Genomic DNA, 20,835 nt, shown 5'->3' with positions numbered 1-20,835 from the left:
TTTTCTTTACCCCTAGCTGGGAAAACTGGCCCATTGTTTTACAATTAGTTGAGTAAATTAGATTGCTTTTCAGTTCTGTATTGCTTCACTTCTTTTATTTAAAAAAAAAAAAAAAAAAAAAAAAAAAAAAAGCCTTTTGAAGTTAATTGGTAAAAGTGACAGAATTGTGATGCTAACTCACACTTGTGATCCATGCTGAATTTAGGTTAAATTGTCCCTTCCCCTTTAGGATAACATACAACCCACAGAAATGGGATCATTGTTATTTTTACCTGTGTATCTCAGGCTGTCTCCTGATTTAATTTGTGATTTTTTTTTTAAAGGAGAGACCTGACTAGCTGCTAACTGTTTCTCTAAACTCTTAATATTATTTGGAACTCTTCTGTCTTCTCTTAAGTGCTGAATGGACAAGACCTGAAGACTAAAGCAACCCCATGGGGGACCACACAGTTTCATTAAACTGGAACATTAGCAAAGAGCCATTGATGAGGCAGGGAAAGCATTCTGCTAAGGACTTGAGAACAGTCGCCTTGAGCAGATCGCCCCTTCCTCCCAAGGCCCAGTGGGTAAAGGAAACGGATACTTTGTAGGCTGGCATAAAGTCTTCATTGTCCACAGCTTACAACTCTCTTCCGTTCCTCCAGTTCTCAACCAGAAATCCCCATCTCCTAATGAGCTGTCAGCATTGCTGCAGGACAGACAGCTTACTCTGTGTGGTCTTGCACAGGGCAGAGGCAATCCAGTGGGCACTGTGCAGTGCCAGGGGATCTTTGAGTACTTGCTTTTCCCTCGTAGGCTGTTAACTCAGCCTCCCTGCCCTCTCCTGTTTTGTGGCTCATAGGTTAATTGTGTCCACTCATTTCTTTTCCTCCACTGACAGCCCACTGTGTTTTGCTGCTCACCATGTTAGGCAGGAGTCCAGACATCTATCCTCCCTTTGTTCAGCTCCTAGTCATGGGGAATGGCAAGTGGGATTATAGGACGAATTGTGGGCCATGTGCAAAAACGTCTCATGATTTCACAGATGGAAAATACAGCCATTTAAAAACTGAAGCTTCGTGCAGTGTGTGATAATACCGTGTCGCCATAGTAAGATTATAAAACCCTGGATCTCCATCTTTGACCTTGCCAGCTCTGGATCTCATAAGTTCTTTTAAGTTTCAGTTCGTAGATGATGTTCATGTCTTCCCTGTAAGCTGTCCTGTGGATTCTGTCCACATACCTGGAGTGGCTTCTCATGATCTTTAGGACACCAGAGTACATCCTAACTACATTTTCCTATTCATGTTACATGAACATCAATTCAAAATGTTATACTGGTGTCTCAAGACCACAAGACATGTTTAAGCAAACATCCCCCTCCCATTTGTTTAATGAGGAGACAGGCACAGAGAGCCAGCAAACCTTCCAGAAGTCTCATATATATATATATATAATTTTTTTTACAACATAGGACTGATAAACCACAGGGGCCCAGGCTTCCCAATTTGCAACTTTCCTGCACTGAGCTTTGCAAATAGTTTCTGCTAACTGTCCCTGGTATAAGCCTGGGGCATAGCTGAGGAGGGAGCATGTAACCATGCACCACCGCTGAGCTAATGACTTAGGACAATATTACACATGCGTACACAGATGAAGTGGAAACTTAAGGGTTCTTTGGAGAGTCAGTTGTGTTGGATGGTGTTTTGCTGGGGCAAACACGTGAAGAAGTGTTTTCCTGAAGTGGACACAGGTAAAAGACTAAGGCAGACTCATGAAGGAACATTTCACTGAAGCAGACACAGGAGAGAGGATGTTCTGCTAAAAAAAAAAAAAAAAAAAAAAAAAAAAAAAAAAAAAAAAAAAAAAGCAAAACAAAACACCACGTGAAAGGACACGTGATGAAAGATTCTTTGCGAACAATACGAATGTATTGGTCCACCTTACATTGCATAGTTGAGCTCCATTTGCTGGGACTCTGTGGACTCCGGCTGATTGTATGCACATACTAAGGCAAGACATGTACTGAGTGAGGCACATGGAAGACACGTGATGTTTGGAGGGTATAAATAGAACTTGAAGGAGTGACAGAGACAGAGCTTGGCTTGCTGGTACAGCTAGCTGTGCAACGCTTGTGGTTCTCGAATCTTTGCTGATCTTCTCTTCCCTGAGAGAGGCACAGCTTCTCCTGGCAGTCCTCCCGGTCCCTCCTGCTGACTGACTGGCTGTCTCTTTTAGATTGTGTCACTGTTGCTGATTCCTGTTTGCTCTCCTGACTACTGAAATGGGCTGCTGGTGTACCCGCGAGGTGTTTGCGAGTGGACCGAGCTGCAGTTGCCTGCTAACCTGTGAACTGAACTGCCAATTTCCAGACAACACAGACAGGAGTTGCTCCAAAGAGCCTTTCTAAACAGGTTCACTTCCCCCATATCCTTTCTTTTCTACTACCTCTGGTGGCTGCTGGGCTAAAAGGGGAGTTAAAGTGTTTAAGAACCATTATTAAAAAATAGGATTTGAAAAAATTAAAGTTACATAGCTACATTCAAACTCCAAAATGACATTGTGGCAGAGCTGCTTAAAAAGTCTTTGTGAACCATTGCCTTATTTGAACATAAAACCAAGGTCCCAATCTGTGCGATGTGCACTGCACAACTGCAATCAGCTAATACTCCAACCTGTTGATTTACTGTACATAGCCTGGAGTGTCTGGTTTCCTACTGACTGAAGCCAAGCTTTCAACTCCTATTAATAAAGAAAGTTCTACAAATCATGGTGTAGGCTGTATCCGATATACTACTTTACTCTAGTTGACCTTTGGAAAAAATTTATTTTTCCTTGTTCAGCTGTCATCTACAAACAACCCCTGTGATGCCCATGCTGGGAACACACATGAGTCACTAGGAAATGGGAAAATTGATGTTGTCTGTGGTGCTTTTGACAAGTGACAATAAGGAGTGTCTTGGTGATGCAGATGCCAGTGTAGGAAAGCGAGCCCACTGGGGAATGAATATAACCTTCCACGGCCTTCTTCCCCACCACACTGTCTGTGCTATGCCTTTCATCACGGCTCACTACAAATCAGCAGAAGGTTAGGACACTGACGTCCTCGTGGGGGCAGCACTCTCCATTCTAGAACTCACCACTCCATCACTACTCTGCAAGATGATGTCCATCTGAGAAAGGGCCTCCAATTTCCCAGCGTGAGCTTTAATGTGAACCCCCCTTGGGGCATCCATGCTTAGACTCCGAGTTGGGGATTCTAACCTGAAAAGAGAGAGAGAAAAAAAATTAAGGCACCTTTACTTTTTGAACTTGAAGCCAGAGAAAGGGGAAAGGTACTTTGCAAAAATCAACAAAATGGGGGCTAGATAAATGATTCGGTGGTTAAGAGCACAGGCTGCTCTTCCAGAGGATCCAGGTTCAATTTCCAGCTCCCACATGGTGGCTCACAGTTCTCTGTATCTGAGGTTCTAGGGGATCAAGAATTGCATACCTGTGGTTCAGAGACAAACACATGGGTAAAACACTCATGCACATAAAATAAAAATAAATCTAAAAAAAAATCAACAAAACAGCCAGGTATGTCAGCATTTTGGAGACTAAAGCAGGAGGATCATAAGTTTGAGGCCAACCTGGGCTACCCTATTTAAAAAAATAAAATAAAATCCAACCAAACATGTTGGTAAAATTAAATAAGTATTTCCAAGGACACAAAAAAGAGAAAAATGTAAAAGCAACATTGAAGCAAAATGGAAGCTTGGCTGGAAAGGGCCTTCTAAGATTTTATATTTGTGGAGAGATGTAGTAACTTAAACTTAGTTGAAAAGTAATTTTCTCCATGCATATGAAAATTCCCAGCACAATCTCTAAAAGTAGAATTATGGTATGAAATATGGATGGGAGACCAAGGAAAGGGCTGGCTCACCAAACAAAGGTGAGAAAGAAGAAAGACAGCCCAGGAAATAAAGTACAGGCTAACTGATGGAGTGCCAGCATGGCGTGCCAGCCATTGCAGCAAGAACAGTAAGGATGGCTACATTCTCCCATTCATTCAAAATATTCCTGTGATGGCTGGTCTCAACTGTCAACCTGAGATCCACAGTCATCTGGGAGGTAGGATTCTGGGCATGCCTGAGGGATTATCTTGATTAGGTTAATGGAGGAGGTGAGACCTACTCACTAGTCACAACCATTCCCTGGTATGGTGGTTTGTATATGCTTGGCCCAGGAGGTGGCATTATTAGGAGATGTGACCTTGTTGGAGTAAATGTGACCTTGTTGGAGTAGGTAAGGCCTTGTTAGAGTAGGTATGACGTTGTTGGAGTAGGTGTGGCCTTGTTGGAGTGGGTGTGGCCTTGGAGTAGATGTGGCTTTGCTGGAATCAGTGTGGCCTTGTTGGAAGAAGTGTGTCACTGGGGGGGGGGGGGGTAGGCTTTGAGACTCATATGCTCAAGTTCTACTCATTGCAGAAGAGACCCGCCTCCTAGCTGCCTGCAGAAGATATTCTGGCTGCCTTCAGATCAAGATGTAAAACTCTCAGCTCCTCTACTACCAGGTCTACCTGCACCAGTGTCATGCTTCCTGCCATGCTGATAATGGAATAAACCTCTAAGACTGTAAGCCAGAGTCAATACAATGTTTTTCTTTATAAGAGTTGCCTTGGTCATGGTGTCTTTTCACGGCAATGGTAACCCTAAGACACCTGGCTTGGGTCCAAGGCTGTACAGAAAAGATTAAGTAAGCTGGGCATAGGCGCTCATCCCTCTCCACATCCTAAGTGTAGGTAAAATCAGATCAACTTCAGGCATCTGTGGCCCTGATTTCCCAGACTAGGAGCTTAAATAAAACCTCTTCTTGATTTTGTCAGGATATTCAATCACAGAAAAAGACAAGAAACTAAGGCAACACTCAGAGAGAAATGTAAATTAAAATAACATCATGACTACATATGATCCCCCTTTTCATGGTGCCTTCTAGGTGGTCCACTGTGTCAAGATGAAGCTGAAAATCTCCTTCCCAGCCACCAGCAGTTCGGGACTAAAAGAGCTAAAAGAAATCAAAAACTTTTCAGTCTCTTTTAAGATGATAATCTGTCAACACATCTGAAAGCCTTTAAATAAAAAAGGTAAGAAGGCCAAGATTCAGTGTCTTGTTACTCTTTGTGTTGTACAATATAGACTCCCACATATTGGTGTCACTGGAAATTAGTATGGAGGTTCCTGAAGAGAGAGTGGTCACATGACTCAGCTATGATACACCTCAGTATATACCCAAGGACCCTGTCTACATGGATACTTGAACATTCATGTTTATTGCTACATTGTTCACAGGAGTCAAAATATGGAACCATCCCAGATGCCCATCAACAGATGAATGAATAAAGAAAGTGTGTTGCACATTTACACAGTGGAGCTGTGAAGAATGTAATTATTCAGCTGTAAAGAATGAAATTATTCCATTGGCTTAATAGAACTGGAGACCATCGTGTTAAAAGACTCAGAGAGATGGTGGTGATCATGTTTTCTCTCAAGACATGACAGTAGAAACAGGGCATGTTGGGAGAGGATGGGAGGACAAACAAGGGAATCGAGAGGAAAAGAAAGACAAAATGTTTCATATCGTGTGCAATCATTCTATCTTTGTGTGGTACAAAGCAGAGGGAAAGTATTTCAGGAGAGAACAAGACTGGCCGGGAGGGGAGGAGGTGGGGTAAAAAAGGGTGAATATCAACAAAGTACATTGGGATAGATGTTAAAATGTCATAATTAACTCATTATTTTGTTTTTTCCTTTTCTTTTATTGAAAATAAATTGTTCATATGATATATTCTGATTGGGGTTTCTTTCCAAGTCTTCTAAGAATCCCCCCCACACACACACACATCTTCCTTTTATTGGAATCCACACCCTCTCTCACTCACTAGAAAAAAATGGCAACTAAAGAATAATAATAAAACAAAACAAACTGAATAGAACGAAACAGATGAAAGGGAGCAGAAAGGGCATGAGATACACACGTAGACACAGAGACACCTTGGCGCTCTCGAAATGATGGACTGTAACCTAGAACTGTGAGCTAAATATACCTTTTCTTCCTAAAGTTGCTTTCATTGGGATATTTTTATCACAGAAACAGAAGGAATACTGAGTCAGCAAGCCAACAGGTTTATCTTTAATTCTGAGACATAGTTGTAAAATGGTTACATTCACTTTAAAGCAAATATCTAAAATTCTATCTTGTTTCAAGATATTTTTAATGAATTAGTTTTACAATAATTTTATGCCTTGAGAAAATTTCTTCATCTTCAGTAATATAATTCTTGAGCATTGATCTGACCCTTTATAAAATTAATGAACATTATTATAATTCAATAATCATCACTATTGATTTTTGTTACAAATGTCTCTAGATGGATAAAATGTTGAGGTAGTATTGAAAGGTTAGTTTGACTAAGGAACTAGGATTATCCATGTACAGTGAAGAATGCAGTCAGATACTTTATCAGAATATAACACAAATGGCCTCTAGCTCAATTTTGATAGAATCCTTGTGCCTATCTAAAACCTCATGATCCATATTTACTGTCTGTATTTCTGTAGTGTTCTGGTGTTCCACCAGAATCACCCACTAAACTCTGTATATAGTATTTTAGGGCATCATTACCTTGTAGAAACATTTCCCTTCCATATTTACTAACTGGCGCCAAAGGGCTACAACCCCATGGTCAGGTTACTATAGCAATGACCTCAGATGGTGGTTCCGATTTTCTGTTACTTTTTCCTCTCTGATAAAATACTTGAAAGAAGCAACTTAAAAGAGGAAGGATTTATTTTGGCTCATGGTTTAGGGAGGTGCAGTCCATCATGATGGGGACAGCATGGCAGCAAGCACTCTATGGTACTGAAGCTTGAGATGGTTTGCTCACATCTTGGTAGGTTAAGAACCTGGTTACAACACACATAGCCCTAACCATTCCTTATAACCGGGACCCACCTGCTGAAGGTTTTATAGCTCCCCAAACAGTGCCACTAACTGAGGAGCAACTGCCCAAACACATAAGTCTGGGGGGGGGGGTGTTCTACATTCTTATTATGATAGACCATTTATTTAAAAATATTACTTGGTCTTTGACCAAAACTGTATTAGCAGAATTAACAGTAGATCTAGCAGCCTAGAATGGCAGATATACTCTGTAAGAACAAACTTATGTACAAAACTATTCAGTCACCATGCACAAATACATCAATGGTTGAGGGCCGTCACAAAAGGAGAGACACAGTATATGTCTCTTACATGAAGTGCATAGAATAGTCAAGTCCGCTGAAGTGGAAAGTAGTGTTGTGATTACCAGGGCTGAGGTGGGGAGGGGAGGGTGAAGGACTACTTAAGGGGGTGGAATCTCAGTTCAAAGAGAGAAAAGCTCTGGAGATGGACTACAGCAGTGGCTCAAAAACAGTTGGGATGACGTAGTGTCACTGAACTATGCACTAAACATGGCTACGTGGGCAAGCTGTAGATGATGTGCATTTTACCATACTTACTAAAGCTTTCTAAAATTTTTGCAAATATGAATTTATCCTGTACTTGCTTTTATAACATTATTTCCTTAGTGAATAATATATGTGTCTATGTATGTGTATGTGTACATGTATGTGCACACACCAAGACACACATGTGCACTTATACACCCAGGAATGCACCTACAATTGGAACTAATTAACATTTTGAGAATGCTTATTTCAAATTTCAAGGTCTATGTGGGACACTGTACTCTTCTGTGAGGCTTTAGATTTTGTTAAGGTGGAGTAGGGATGGACAGTGGAACAGAAGGGACCCCCTCAGAGGGAAAAATTTGTTCGAAAGCCTGGGGTTGGGAGGGTTACTAGATGCTCAAGTCTTGGAGGGTGTGAGAGGGAAGAGGATGGCTAGGCCCGGCCCTACCCCTGCAGGGCCCTGCGCACCCACCCATCATAACCATGGCGGATTCAGAAGCAACAGAGTATTTAAAACAGTGTCTGCTGAGCACTGTCCCTCACACAGGAGTGTGAGGAGCAGACTCCTACTGTCCTCTGGAGCCTGAACAGAGGCAGTGGGGACAAGAGAGAAAGAGCATGAAGCCACATCAAAGTTCAGATCCAACAATGAACTTGCTGTGAGTTCTAATAGGCAATGACCAGTTAGTTATATGCAGGAAGCCCTGGAAGTAAAGGCGACCAATGCAGTAGGAGTGAGGTGGGCGCGCTGTGAGCGTACCTCGTGGTTTGCTATAGGAACGTTTGTTTATATTGAGTAAACTCTTACCTAAGGTCTTGAAATGGATCAGCTCTGACAAGGGGTGTCTCCACTGAGTGTTCAAAGAGAGCTCCTTCTGGCCCTAAAAGAAAGCCCAGAGATGTATCAGGAACAAAAGTACAAGAAGTAGTGTCAGCCAAATTAACAGCCAGTCCAGCCAGGAGGCTGAGCTTCCCTAATCCCAGAACCCAGAGTTTTTGAGAATTGGCTTAACCATAAAGAGTGGAAAATCCCAACACACATCCTACGTTTAGCTATTGTTGTTGACCAGAGTTCACGTTTTAAATCTGCACGCTGTAGAGTTTCATTACCTAAGTAACAGGCAATGCTGGCTGGAAAGCTGAGCTGTGGTCAGAGCACAGCTACTTATCACCTTGAGGCGTGCGCGGGGGCGGGGTGGGGGTGGGGACTGTGGCCGGAGCGCTCAGTGTGAGCCTTTTGATAAACAGTCACATATGAAGTGTGCAGGTGAGGAGTCACACAAAGCAAGCAACAGGGCAGATGGTGCTGAGTACCCGAGAATAAAGGTGGAATCCTCTGTGCTAGGCACAGAGTTCCTCAGGGCAACGCTAATCCACTCTTCACATTAATTTAAAGTATTTCTTACCTTGAGTATCATGGGCATATACACAGATTTAAGCAGTCACCTTTCATCTGTGTACACCCACTCCGACTTATCCAGTGCGATATTTATCCACTAGGGTCTGCCAGGCCGAAGCTCAGCCCCTCCCTAGGTCGTGCTCATACCTTGACTCCACAAATAACAGGGCCTCTTCCCAGATTTAGGCCACACCCCTGCCTAGAACACACCCCTGCCTAGGCCACACCCTTGTACCAATTTCTGCCCTAGTTTGTTTTCTATTGTTTTGATAAACACTATGACCAAAAACAACATGGGAGGAAAAGGTTTATTTTAGTTTACAGGTTCAGGTCTTATCCCTGATGGCCGCCTAGGAAGTGGTTAGAAATGCAGCCTTGAGTTCTATACCAAACCTTCTTGTTTATGATTTAGACATGAAATACTCCAGGCTCATGTGTTTCATTACTGGGTCCCTAGTAATGTTGAGGCTGTGGGACCTTTAGGAGGCTGGCGTAGCTGGAGGGGGTGGGTTGCTAGGGGCAGGCCTTGGCGTTCGCTGCTCTTCTTATTTCTGGTCTGAGCTCTCTCTGTTTTCTGAACCTCTGACATGTGTAACGCTGTGCTGGGCCATCAGCTCTCTCAGCTACAGAGTAGGCAGGTTCAGCCTCTGTGACTTCTCTCCCACAAGGGACTGTCTCTCCTGAACTGTGAGCCAGAAGACTTTCCGCCTCGAGCTGCTTCTGGCAGATGCTTTATTATAGTGACAAGAAAAGCAACAGAAACACTACTGAGACAGAGATTCCAGGGGCAAGTACAATAAATACAGACACAGCAAGCCCTGAGGTGGCTCTGATGTATAGAGGTCACTCACATTGCAACTGCCCATGAGCTTCTGCAGCTGCTTCCTGTGCAGTGCCATAGCCTGACAGAAGCCCTGGGCTAGGGAGTGGCTCATTCTCTGTAAAAGATGGCTGGGTTTGATGGAATCTGTGTTTCTGTTTATACCCTTTCTCTATATTTTAATATTAACGCCCTGCAGTGCAGTAAGACTTTCCCAAGAGATTTGCCAACTTGGCACACATTCATCTTGATCCACCAGCAAGAGTAGATTGGTGGTACCAACACATTCTGATACATAAGGAGACAGACGTACTGACAACTTACATGTAGCTAGCACAAAAATGGCAGCTATGTCAAGAAAGCCAATGTTTCCTATACAGGTGGCCTTCTGCTTATAACAGTGCTATGCTCCAATAACCATGTCATAAACTGATAATATCCCAAGTGGAAGATACACTGAAACTACCCAATATAACAACCATAACATCTCAGCAGCATAGCTGCTGTGGACTGAGGCGGTTCAATCCTATGTGATCCAAGGGCTGGCTAGCAGGTGTAGCATTGGCCATTATAGCTGTCCAGTCATAAGGATGGCACCACATAGTGCTAGACCAGGAAAATATCCACATGAAAACTTCCAGTAACTTTCTTTTTTCTTTTTTTTCTTTTTTTCTTTTTTTTTTTTTTTTTTTTTGGTTTTTCGAGACCGGGTTTCTCTGTGTAGCCCTGGCTGTCCTGGAACTCACTCTGTAGACCAGGCTGTCCTGGAACTCAGAAATCTGCCTGCCTCTGCCTCTGAAGTGCTGGGATTAAAGGCGTGCGCCACCACCGCCCGGCCTCTAGTAACTTTCTACTAACTTTCCATGTGTCATGTCTCAACATTACAAGGTAGACAAGTTGAACCATCACAAGTCAGAGACCATATGCACTTTGAGCCAATGGGTTCTATGTCAGATCCTTAGTTAGCTACTTGCTCTTTTATTTATTAAGCAGTAAGAAGGCCTGGTTGTGTGCACATGTGTGTATGTGTGACTGTGTGTGTACCTGTGTGCATGAGCGTGTGTGTGTGTGTGTGTGTGTGTGTGTGTGTGTACAACTCACCATATAACCCCAAGTCTCAAATTCATGATCTTCTACCACTGCTACTGAGTGTCAGGACTACAGGCTCACGCCTCTTCCCACACCTGCTTTAAGTTACTATCATTGGTTTCTTTCCTAGTACCTTTTAGAAAGAACGGAAGCCAGGACACTGCTGCCGTGATGTAGGCTGCAACGTTAGGCCATCACTTTACATGTGTTTGGAAATGATGCACATGTTACATAAATTTGTATATAGAGGGGGGTGAGTCTACTTCCTGGTAACACTGTGAGAGTGTATTGCTACTGCAGGCTTTCCAATTCGTGCAGAAAAATCCAGGAAGTGGCTTATTCACACCTGTCTGTACCTCTAGTCTCCCAGAAGCACAGCAAGCAAGTTTACAACAGGTTCTGAAAATGTTTTTCAGAGGATTTTTTCTGCTGAAGGCTAGCCGAGTGAGCACTCGATTCCACTTTTAAGTCAACCAGAGGAGAAGCCGTTGTGTAGACACATGGGGTAGTCAAGTACCTGGCATACCGAGAATAATGCCAGATGTGGACTGTACAGAGAGATATGTAAGCCGTTGGCTACAGCGACTGGAAAGAGATAGAGGAGAAAGGTGGGTGAAGCTCTGAGGACGGCCTCATCCTTCAGATACAAACACAATGTCAAAAGAAATGCAGGAAGACCATTAACACAGCCAGCTGCCTTTCCTTAGCAGAGTGCAGAGCAGAGAGGGGCTGTCTCCAGCTGTCTCCACGGACCTGTTACCCGCAGTCTGCCCGTGTCCACCATGATGCCAGGCTCCTCGGCAGTGAACAATGGCCTGCCATCTTCAGAACTGATCTGAAAGTGCTGGCTCTGGACTTCTACCATCTGGGCACCTGAAAGACCAATCAGCACAGAGTATTAGCCATGTTTATGTGAGCTGCATTGATTCCTGGTTTTTACAACTCTGTGTCAACCACTACGGAACAAAGCACTTCCGTATTGTGTACCAGCTTCCGTATGTGTACTGGCTTCTGTATGTGTACCAGGGCACTCACCTCACAGCATCCCTACCACAGTAATAATACACAAACCCCAAAATTGGCTTTGGTGACAGATGTAGTTAGAAATTAAAGCTCACAATTTGCTCAATTTTCTTTTTCTTAAGAAAATCTGGTTTTACTTTTTTGATATTGTGGTTTGAATAGGTATGGCCCCATAGACTCATGTGTTTGAATGCTTGGCCCATATTAGGAGGTGTGGCCTTGTTGGAGAAAGTGTGTCACTGTGGGGGCAGGCATTGGGGTCTCCTATGCTCAAGCTATGTCCAGTGTGGCACACAGTCTCCATCTGCTGCCTGTGGATCCAGATGCAGAACTCTCATCTCCCCCAGCACCATGTCTGCCTGCATGCTGCCATGCTTCTGGCCGTGATAATGGACTAAACCTCTGACCCTGTAAGCCAGCCCCAATTAAATGTTTTCCTTTATAAGAATTGCCATTGTCATGGTGTCTCTTCACAGCAATAAAACCCAAACTAAGATAATAATCATGTACTTTTTTTTCCTATCTGGAGATTCAGGGCCACTAACATCTCTTATATATGTTATATTAATATTGACTCTTATAGAATGGAAATAACATTTTCTGACAAAAAAAAATAGTTAGGAAAATATAGGGCAACTTATTCGGTGCAGGCTCACTGCTTCCTTCATGCAAGAACGATGAAGTACACTGTGCATGGATCCGCTCATTTCCATGAAAGAGATGGCAGCCACAGAGGTGTCTCTCCAACTGCCTTTCATCCTGGGGACAATGCAGAGTGGGAGCACCCTTCAGCTGCTCTTTCTGACCACTGCAGTTGCTAATCTTGTCTTCCTGTCAAATCTGGACATTTTGTGGCAGTGTTAAGAATCCTTGTGTGACAGTACACATGTGGTTTCCTGGCCCATCTGTGGCACTCATGGCAACATTACAGTTTCGGGCTTCTCAGAACAGCACTGAGTTTGTCCCTATTCATAAGATGGGTTCCTGTGTTAGACCTCAATAAGAGCTAATGATGGTGGTCCCTCTATGAGGGTGCTATCCAGCCTCTTGGCAAGTTCTAGCTTCTTCATAGAAGAGTGAGGCATCTCCACAGACCCACTTAGACATCCCGTTCTGCCACAATACTGGTACTTATCAATCTCTGCCATTTTTTTCAACTTCCAGAAATTCACCTCTGTGATGCAGTGCTTAGCCCCACCCCCTTCTCCATATTTGGAAGTCTTTCTTCTACAAAGGCCTTAGAAGTTTTGCCTCAAAATTTGTTCTGTGTCCTCTGAGATTTGGCATTTAGACACCGAGCAGGTTCCAAGCTCTAGCAAGGGCTGCCACACGCTAGTGTGTTTTCCCATGGGCCACTCTCAGAAAATACATTGGTTATTTGTCTTGTTGCTGCAACAAGAGACCCAACAGAAGCAAGAAAGGTTTATTCCAGCTTCTGGTTCTAGGAGGTTGTGGCAGGAATTGGTTTGGGTCAGGAGCAAGAGGCACTGGTCACACTGCATTAGCAGGCAGGACATAGAGAGCAAACAGAATGAGGGGCTTGGCTGTAAAACCCCAAGTTTATCTACAGTGACCCACTCTCTTCAATGAGCTCTCACTTCCTAATGGCTCCACAACCTTCCAAAACAGGGTCACCAACTGGGGACCAAGTGTTCAAACACATCAGTCTATGGAGGACGTGATCCACTCACACCACGACACAGTGGTCCGTGGTCCCAGCGACACCTCTTCATATTGCTGATTCCGCCTGTCATGAGTCCCCATGGTTTGACTCCTCCCTGTCCCCATAAAACTGACAAGGCAGTTCCCTCCTCTTCCCAGGCTGCTCTCTATCCCCCAACCCATGAGAGGCTGCCCAGTCATTTGATTCCCCAACAAGCTGTCTTTCCACCCACGGAGTGAACTAGTTCTCACTGATAACTGTAAGCAGCTGAGATAAACATACTTTCTAGGAGAAAGGATTGCAGGTCCTGAAGGGGATAGCAACCCCACTGGAAGACCAACAGAGTCAACTAACCTGGACCCTTGGGGCCTTTAGAGACTGAATCACAAACCAAAGAACATACACAGGCTGGACCTAGGCCTGTCCACTCATATGTAGATGTGCAGCTTGACCTTCACGTGGCTCCTGAACAACTGGAGCTGGGGCTATCCCAAACAATGTTGCCTGTATGTGGGTTATGCTCTACTAGCTGGGCTGTCTTGATGGACTCACTGGGAGAAGAAACACCTAACTTTAAAGAAACTTGAAGTATTGGGGTATTGGGGAGTGATACCTAGAAGTCCCCACTTGCCCAGAGGAGAAAGGAATGGAGATGGGAGTTTGTGGGAGGGAGTGACCAGAAGGGGGACAGTGAGCAATCAAGATGTAGTGAATAAGAAAAAATAAAAAATAAATACATAAATAAAACATTTTCAGTGAGAAACTTTTTGCTTAAACCTGTGTAACTCCTGACTGTTTCTTGGAGGTGGAAATGGGAATCACATGTGTGGCAAAAGACAGAGTGCCACCATTGCAGGACACCGATGGAAGGAGGCCCGGGGCAGACACAGCGACAGAAAGGAGCTAGTCTAGGTCCATCCTAGTTGACTGTTCTTTTAGCTACCAGAATTTGAAAAGATTCCCCTTTCATCTGTAAATATAGAAAATATTGTGTTGTGGTTTGGGAGACTGCTCAGCAGACAAAGCATTTGCCCAGCAAATGTAAGGACCGGAAACCCCAGCATCCATGTAAGTGCACGACAGCCTGCCTGGGGTCTCAGCACTCAGCAGGCAGAGACCCCCAGCACCCATGTAAAGGCATGGCAGCCCGCTTGCGGTCTCAGCACTCAGCAGGCAGAGACGAGGGAATCCTGGAGCAAGCTGCCTAGCCAGGCTAGCCAAATCACTGGGCTTCAAGTGAGAGACCCTGTCTCCACGCTTAAAGTAGAAGGTGCTAGAAGAAGACACCCAGTGCCAACCTGTGGCCTCACACATAGTGTTCACGGGAGACATGAATACACATGTCCTCCAGCATACATGTGAGAGACATCCACACACGCATGCACAGCCCACACACATACAGTCCCTTGGGGGAAAGGACTGAAGGCGAACAAAATACATTTTATGCTATTCTCTAAGAACTAATCTTTTAAAACACGTAAATAAGAAATTTTGTTGTATATGTGTTCATTTCTGTATTTTTTGTATAACAGGTTCAAATTTATAAAAATAAATTGTAGACTTTCATGAAGCATTCATATAGATTTACCAGCTCTCAACCATATCATTTCTGTATTAATACGTAAGATTGTTCCCCATTAAATGTTCCTCACAGATTATAAAAAAAAAGAAAAAGTTTCCCTTCCAAACATCCATTTTCCTACCTATAAAGCACAGGTACTTTATCAATATCCAAACACCCTGGTAAATTACATTTAAAAAAAAAAACACCAAGAACAAGCAAATAAGTAAGCAGTTTTTACGGATCTGGAAAGATCCCCTGCCCATTGTGTGTTATTACATATCTCCCGTGTGTTGTTATTTGACCAATTTTGTTATTTGGAATCCAGGACAGACACATTCAACAAATGCTCACTGAGTGAATGAGAAAAAACGAGCAACGCCCCTCAAACATCTGAAGCCAGCAGCGGGTTACGGAATTTAGAGAATGATGCTAAGAGGCCTGCAGTGGGGACCTGGCATTTGCCTAACTGAAGACAGACTGGCTGCCTTTGAAAACCACAGCCAAGTGGATGGGAGCTGGGGAAGAGCTGGACGCTCCGTACGCTGCAGTCACTGTGCCCTGTGCCAGTGATGGGAGGAGATACATTGGAAAGCAGGGCTTGGACCAAGGAAGGGTATGAGGTAGAGAGCATGGGAAGGGCAGGGAAAGGGGGAGAATAAGAGAGAAAGGAGAAAGAGATGAGAAGGGATGGAGAGAGTGTGGATATACCTCTGGCTCTGGGCCAAGGCCTCTGTTCTCTTGGGCCTAGCTAACTTGGTCACTGGCAGATATATAGTCTATTGAATATAGTCTAGCCCTAACCTTCAGAGGAGGCCTCTACTGCCTGGAACTGAAATAATTTTGATGAAAATATCAGAGGCTGGGGAGGTTCTCAGTGGGTAAACCACTTGCCGTGCACTCAGTGAAGACCCAAATCGCCAGCTAGCATTGACATAAAGCTGGGTGAAGCAACTCAACTCATGCATGTAATCCCAATGCTGATGGTGTGGAGTCAGAGGCATCCCAGAATTCACTGGCCCTCCAGTCTAACCAAATGAGTGAGCTCAGGTTCAGTGAGAGACCTTGTCCTCAGGAGGAAGACAGCAACAGTTGGCCACCTGCCTCCACACTCACACGCATACACACACACACACACCCCTACACACATACACACTCACACACCTCTACCTCTTGGTGCTAACTGTTCTCTATGAACAGCATGAAAGCTAGAAGGCTCATGTTTTATTCTAAATAAACTTGCAGTTCTTTAGAAGAAACATCTGTCTGTTCAGCACCGTCCATGGACCTGGAGCCAGGGAGTGCCTGTGAGGATGGTGGACTCACCCACTTTCACCCGGCCTGTGACCTTTCCTTCTGAGTTGCGAGCACTGACTGTCACGTTCTGAGTTGACTGCAGAAGCAGAGATGAGTCCTGGAAAAGATTTACAAAATTAACAAAATACACCTTTATATTTGCATATAGTTAATATTTACATTCTATATCACTACACACACACATATATTTTACTGCAAATGTATAGGATCCCATTATATATTTATGTGTGTGTGTATATACATATATACATATATATATTGACTTTCAGTAAAAATAAAAAACTCAGATTTACATTATTTTCAGGGTATAAATATATTAACTTTTAAAAATAGGTTACAACAATCTTTTGAGTTGAAAACGGTGCTCCTACCATGTTAATTAGTTGTCAAGGCAAACGGGTTTTAATGAGTATTGTACCTTTGCCAAACTCCCCATAGTGTTTGTTGTCAGTGTTATTCATCTCTGAGGCATTTGTAGGAGAGAAGTCAGAGAATAGTTAGTCTACAAGAAATTCCACGCTGCTTACTGTCAAAGTGCAAAGGTTTCTCCCAATAAAATAAAAACCCTGACACAGAAAGACAAGTACCAACGTGGTCTGAAGAAGACGGTCACTTAGGAGGTAGGGAGGCTGGAGGAGGCTATCAGTGGGTATGAGTTACGGCTCAGCAGGAACCAGACGCTGCGGGTGCTGTGATGCAGCAGTTAACAGCCTAACAGTTCACATTGCAGCAGGGATGCACTGCACAATTCAAAAAGCTGGAAGACATCACTGTTAATGCTTCCACAAAAAAAGAAATGATAAATTTTGGTGGAAATATGCTTGACCTAGTTCCAACATTACCCAATGTAATTATGTGGTGAAAACATCCCAAGGTATTCTTTAAAGTATAAGTCTTGGGGAGGTGAGATGTCTCTGTAGATAAAAAAGCTTCTCGTTGCAAGACTGACCACCTGACTTCCACCCCTACATCCCATCATGGAGGCAGAGCAACAACTTCCAAACATGGTCCCTTGCCAACACACACACACACACACATACACACACCAATAGTAAATAAAATGTTTTGAGAAATATGTAACGTGTGTTTCCTGGTGCTTCATGAGTGTGTGCTTGAGAGCAGGGCCACCATGACTGTGCACACTCAGGTCCTCATGCTCATGAAGTAGGCGTTACCAACTGAGCCATCTCCCCAGTCCCACACACTGCTTTAGAGAGCGCTACGAAGCCAGCATTAGAAGCCAGAGCAACGTTCATGAAGAAGACATTCTTTCAGCTCAGCACTGTAGATCCATATTGAATGGCAAACTCTTCAGACCGATGGGGAAGCTCATCCTCTAGGACTTTATAGAAAACCGCTCCCTAGAAATGCATAACTAACGCATTGGCTCCCACTGGTTTCTGAGGGGCAGATCAGTTCTGCATACATTGGTGTTGTTACAAATTGCCGCGCACAGCTAAGTTCATTGTTTCTGTATTTTATGTCCTGGCTGACATCGATGTCACATTGTGAGCCCTTAATATGTGGTTGGTTTTCTGACTTACTTTCTAATTGTATTCCCTGTTCTTCTAAAGCATTCTGAAAATGGCAACCTGATAAAATATAATGAAAGTTGTTCGTTCTAGAAGGTTCCATTTGCTATGATCTATTTACCTGACTTTAGTCTCCAGGTCCTGAGGGATGACTTGGGAAAGTGGGGAGAATAAGCTCTCATATTTTAATTTATTCAGACCTGACTTTCTAACAAAAAAACATGTGGTAATTTTCCTTGTCCTCATACAGCAGAGTTCTTAACATTTCCAAGTATGTATTTCAAGTAGTCTAACATTTCCTATGGTTAATGTGAGTGCACTGCAGGGATACACTCATATCTGATTCATGCATGAATCAGCCACAGTTACATATCATCTGCTTATGCTCCTCTGGCCAGCAAGATTCCTAGAAGTAATACGACACAACCCTTGGTAAGACTTCACCTAAGTTCTGCCCACCGTAGAACCTCTCCTTTGTGTCAGTACTGACTATGACTCCTGAAGTGCTCTAATAGACCAGAGTATGGCAAACATGGTTCTGGCAGGCCTTGCCCTTCCCCTATTCCCTCTGCCTGTTAGATCACATTCCTAAAGCTAGCCACCAAGGTCTATTCCCTTATTTGGCCACTTCTTCCCCCTGAGGCTAACAACCAGGTTCTAGCTATCAAAGCATTGAAGTCAATCAAAAGACACCTTTAGCTCACCTAATTAACATACCCAATCAAAACAAAGCATCCTAGCCAGGTGGGAGGGGTGAGAGAGGGAGGGCCTCCCTTTCCCACCATAAAACGCCATTTGCCTATGAGTCCTGTCTGTCTTCTCTCTATCTGGAGGCAATGCTTTGTCCCTCCAGGTCAAATATCCCTCCCCCTACCCTATTCTTCTTCCCTTCTCCTTTGCCCTCTATCTCCTTTGTATCTTGCTCCTTGTCTCTGTCCTTCTGGGGCAAGTAAGTTTCCTTTTGCTGAGAACTTGTCTGGGGGTGCACTGTGCTGATACCGGTCCTTACAAGTCTCATCCTGCATCTGGTAGGATACCCTGGTGGATGTTCTGACGGCTCTTTGGGAATAGCTTTACCTCGGTCTCTGTGACCCTTTTTCAAGTTCATGACTGGTGTGGAGCTGCTTGTGGCAGGTCTCAGGCTCACAAACCTCTAAGTAGCACAACTAATCCAGAATGTCTGTATGACTGGAGTTTCTCCCGAGATCCTCAGAGAGGCCCGAGTGCCATGAAGCAAAGCTGTTGAAGTGCCATGAAGCTTGCACCAGTGGAGGGATGGTCAATTGTTCTGGGTAAAGATGGTTTAATCCTAAATTACTTTATTTTTATGAGCTAAATTGCTGAAGCTACTAAACTCAGAGCAGAAGCATTTAAGAACAAAATCTTTATAGTACGTGTTCTGTAATTTTAGTCTACTGTCCAGTAACGCATTATCAGAACATACCGTGAATGTTTGCACACACCTACTTGCTAAAAATCCCCTCTGAAAAACAGAATTTCTGTGCTTAACTGTTACTTATTTTTCACAGATTATGTAAAACACGATCTTCTTACCACTCTGGAGCGTATTTCTTTGACGTACAGCGGAAATAAAAATTCCGACTCCCCTTCCAGCCGAAGACCATCTGCTGTAACATGCAAGTGACCCATTCCTATCTGGTAAAAAAAAAAAAAGAGAGACAGGAAGTTTCCATTGTTTTATCTTTTGCTTCATCTTAATGAACTAAAATTACACATGCATCTTCATACATCCCTTTCGACTTTCTGTATTTCTCCTAAATGTCTATTTGAAACTTTGGTTGCTTATTTTCGGCATTTATTTTTAAAAAAATTTTTATAAGTACTAAGATCTATTTGAGAGATGTGTATAAGATTTAACAAGTAATTTTATAATAAACACCTAAGACCCGTGATCATATTAAAAAAAATAAAATCTTACTATAACTGTTTAATTTTAAGGATGTTGATGATTGATTGATTGATTGATTGATTGATTGAGGCCACAAATGTGCCATGTTGTCTGTGTAGAGATCAAGGGACAATTTTCAAAAGTTGACTCTCTCTCTCTCTTGGCCATGTGTGTCCCAGGAATCAAACTCAGGTTGTCAGATGTCGCCAGTCCCTTTGCCTCCTGAGATGATATGTAAAGAACAGAAGTCCTGAGTGAATGTGTATGTTTGGTAGCCACTTCAAGAACTCAGTGCACAGACAGACCTATGGGAGGGTCACAGCCTTCCTCCAGGCAAGGATCTGAATACACTGGCAGAGCCACCCTCTCTGGTTCTTATCCAGATGTTGACACTGTGCAAAACCCAGCCACTGCAGTTTCCCCTCCCAAATAATTGCAACCTGAGACTTCTCCCCCACTGAGACCTCCTATGGGGACAAGATAACCCCTCCCCTGTGCAGTGCACAATGGACCACTGAAGGGGTGTGGTATACTTGGTGCTGCTCCAGCAGAGTGAACACAGCTCATCCATCCCAGCTTTTCTGAACATGTCTGTCAGTCTTCATTCCCTCAGCACCTTAGTCAGGCTTCCAGGACCAAGTTGTGCTGGACCTAACACCTTGACTCTGCTTTCTAATTTTTAAATAAAGATATAAGAAGATGGAATCTTCCGAGGCATACAGACAGTTCTTGTAGTTTTAGCCCACAAACATATATACTTATACCAGCACAATAGGATTCACATCCCTCAAGACATCCTAAACATCCTTTTTAAGAGTGCATGTTCACTGTGTTCTTGATGAACATTTATTGGAGAACTTTAACTGAGAAGCACTTTCAGGAAGAGAGAAGTTGGTGTCCCAGGGGCTGTGTTCCCCAAGTCTACAGTCAGAAAGGGCCAGTAAGCCAAAGACAAAGAGATCACAATGACCACCATGCTGTAAAACCATCTGGGGTTACTCAGCTTCACTCCCTGTGCATTCCTGACCACACGCGGCCACTTCTTCCTTC

At 43.6% G+C, this 20,835-nt stretch overlaps 1 protein-coding gene and 1 long non-coding RNA gene across 3 annotated transcripts in view; one reads left to right on the top strand and one right to left on the bottom strand.

Moving 5' to 3' along the window:
• Positions 1-20,835, bottom strand: part of Sgcg (sarcoglycan gamma) — a 52,649-nt gene that overhangs the window by 925 nt on the left and 30,889 nt on the right. For both annotated transcript variants that reach the window (XM_034497727.2, XM_076930899.1), the window contains 5 exons: positions 19,431-19,532; positions 16,354-16,441; positions 11,534-11,653; positions 8,281-8,353; positions 3,120-3,243 (listed from right to left, as the gene is read on the bottom strand). In XM_034497727.2, coding sequence (XP_034353618.1) covers positions 3,120-3,243; positions 8,281-8,353; positions 11,534-11,653; positions 16,354-16,441; positions 19,431-19,532 — 507 coding nt within the window. The remainder of the gene's footprint in view (positions 1-3,119; positions 3,244-8,280; positions 8,354-11,533; positions 11,654-16,353; positions 16,442-19,430; positions 19,533-20,835) is intronic.
• On the top strand, positions 2,183-6,047 carry LOC143441707 (uncharacterized). The gene is made up of 3 exons (XR_013109334.1): positions 2,183-2,393; positions 4,449-5,104; positions 5,310-6,047. It is a non-coding gene; the product is annotated as an uncharacterized LOC143441707 (long non-coding RNA).

Source organism: Arvicanthis niloticus, chromosome 3, assembly GCF_011762505.2.
Source record: "Arvicanthis niloticus isolate mArvNil1 chromosome 3, mArvNil1.pat.X, whole genome shotgun sequence".
Taxonomy (NCBI): domain Eukaryota; kingdom Metazoa; phylum Chordata; class Mammalia; order Rodentia; family Muridae; genus Arvicanthis; species Arvicanthis niloticus.
This window is presented reverse-complemented; position numbering and strand designations above follow the sequence as displayed.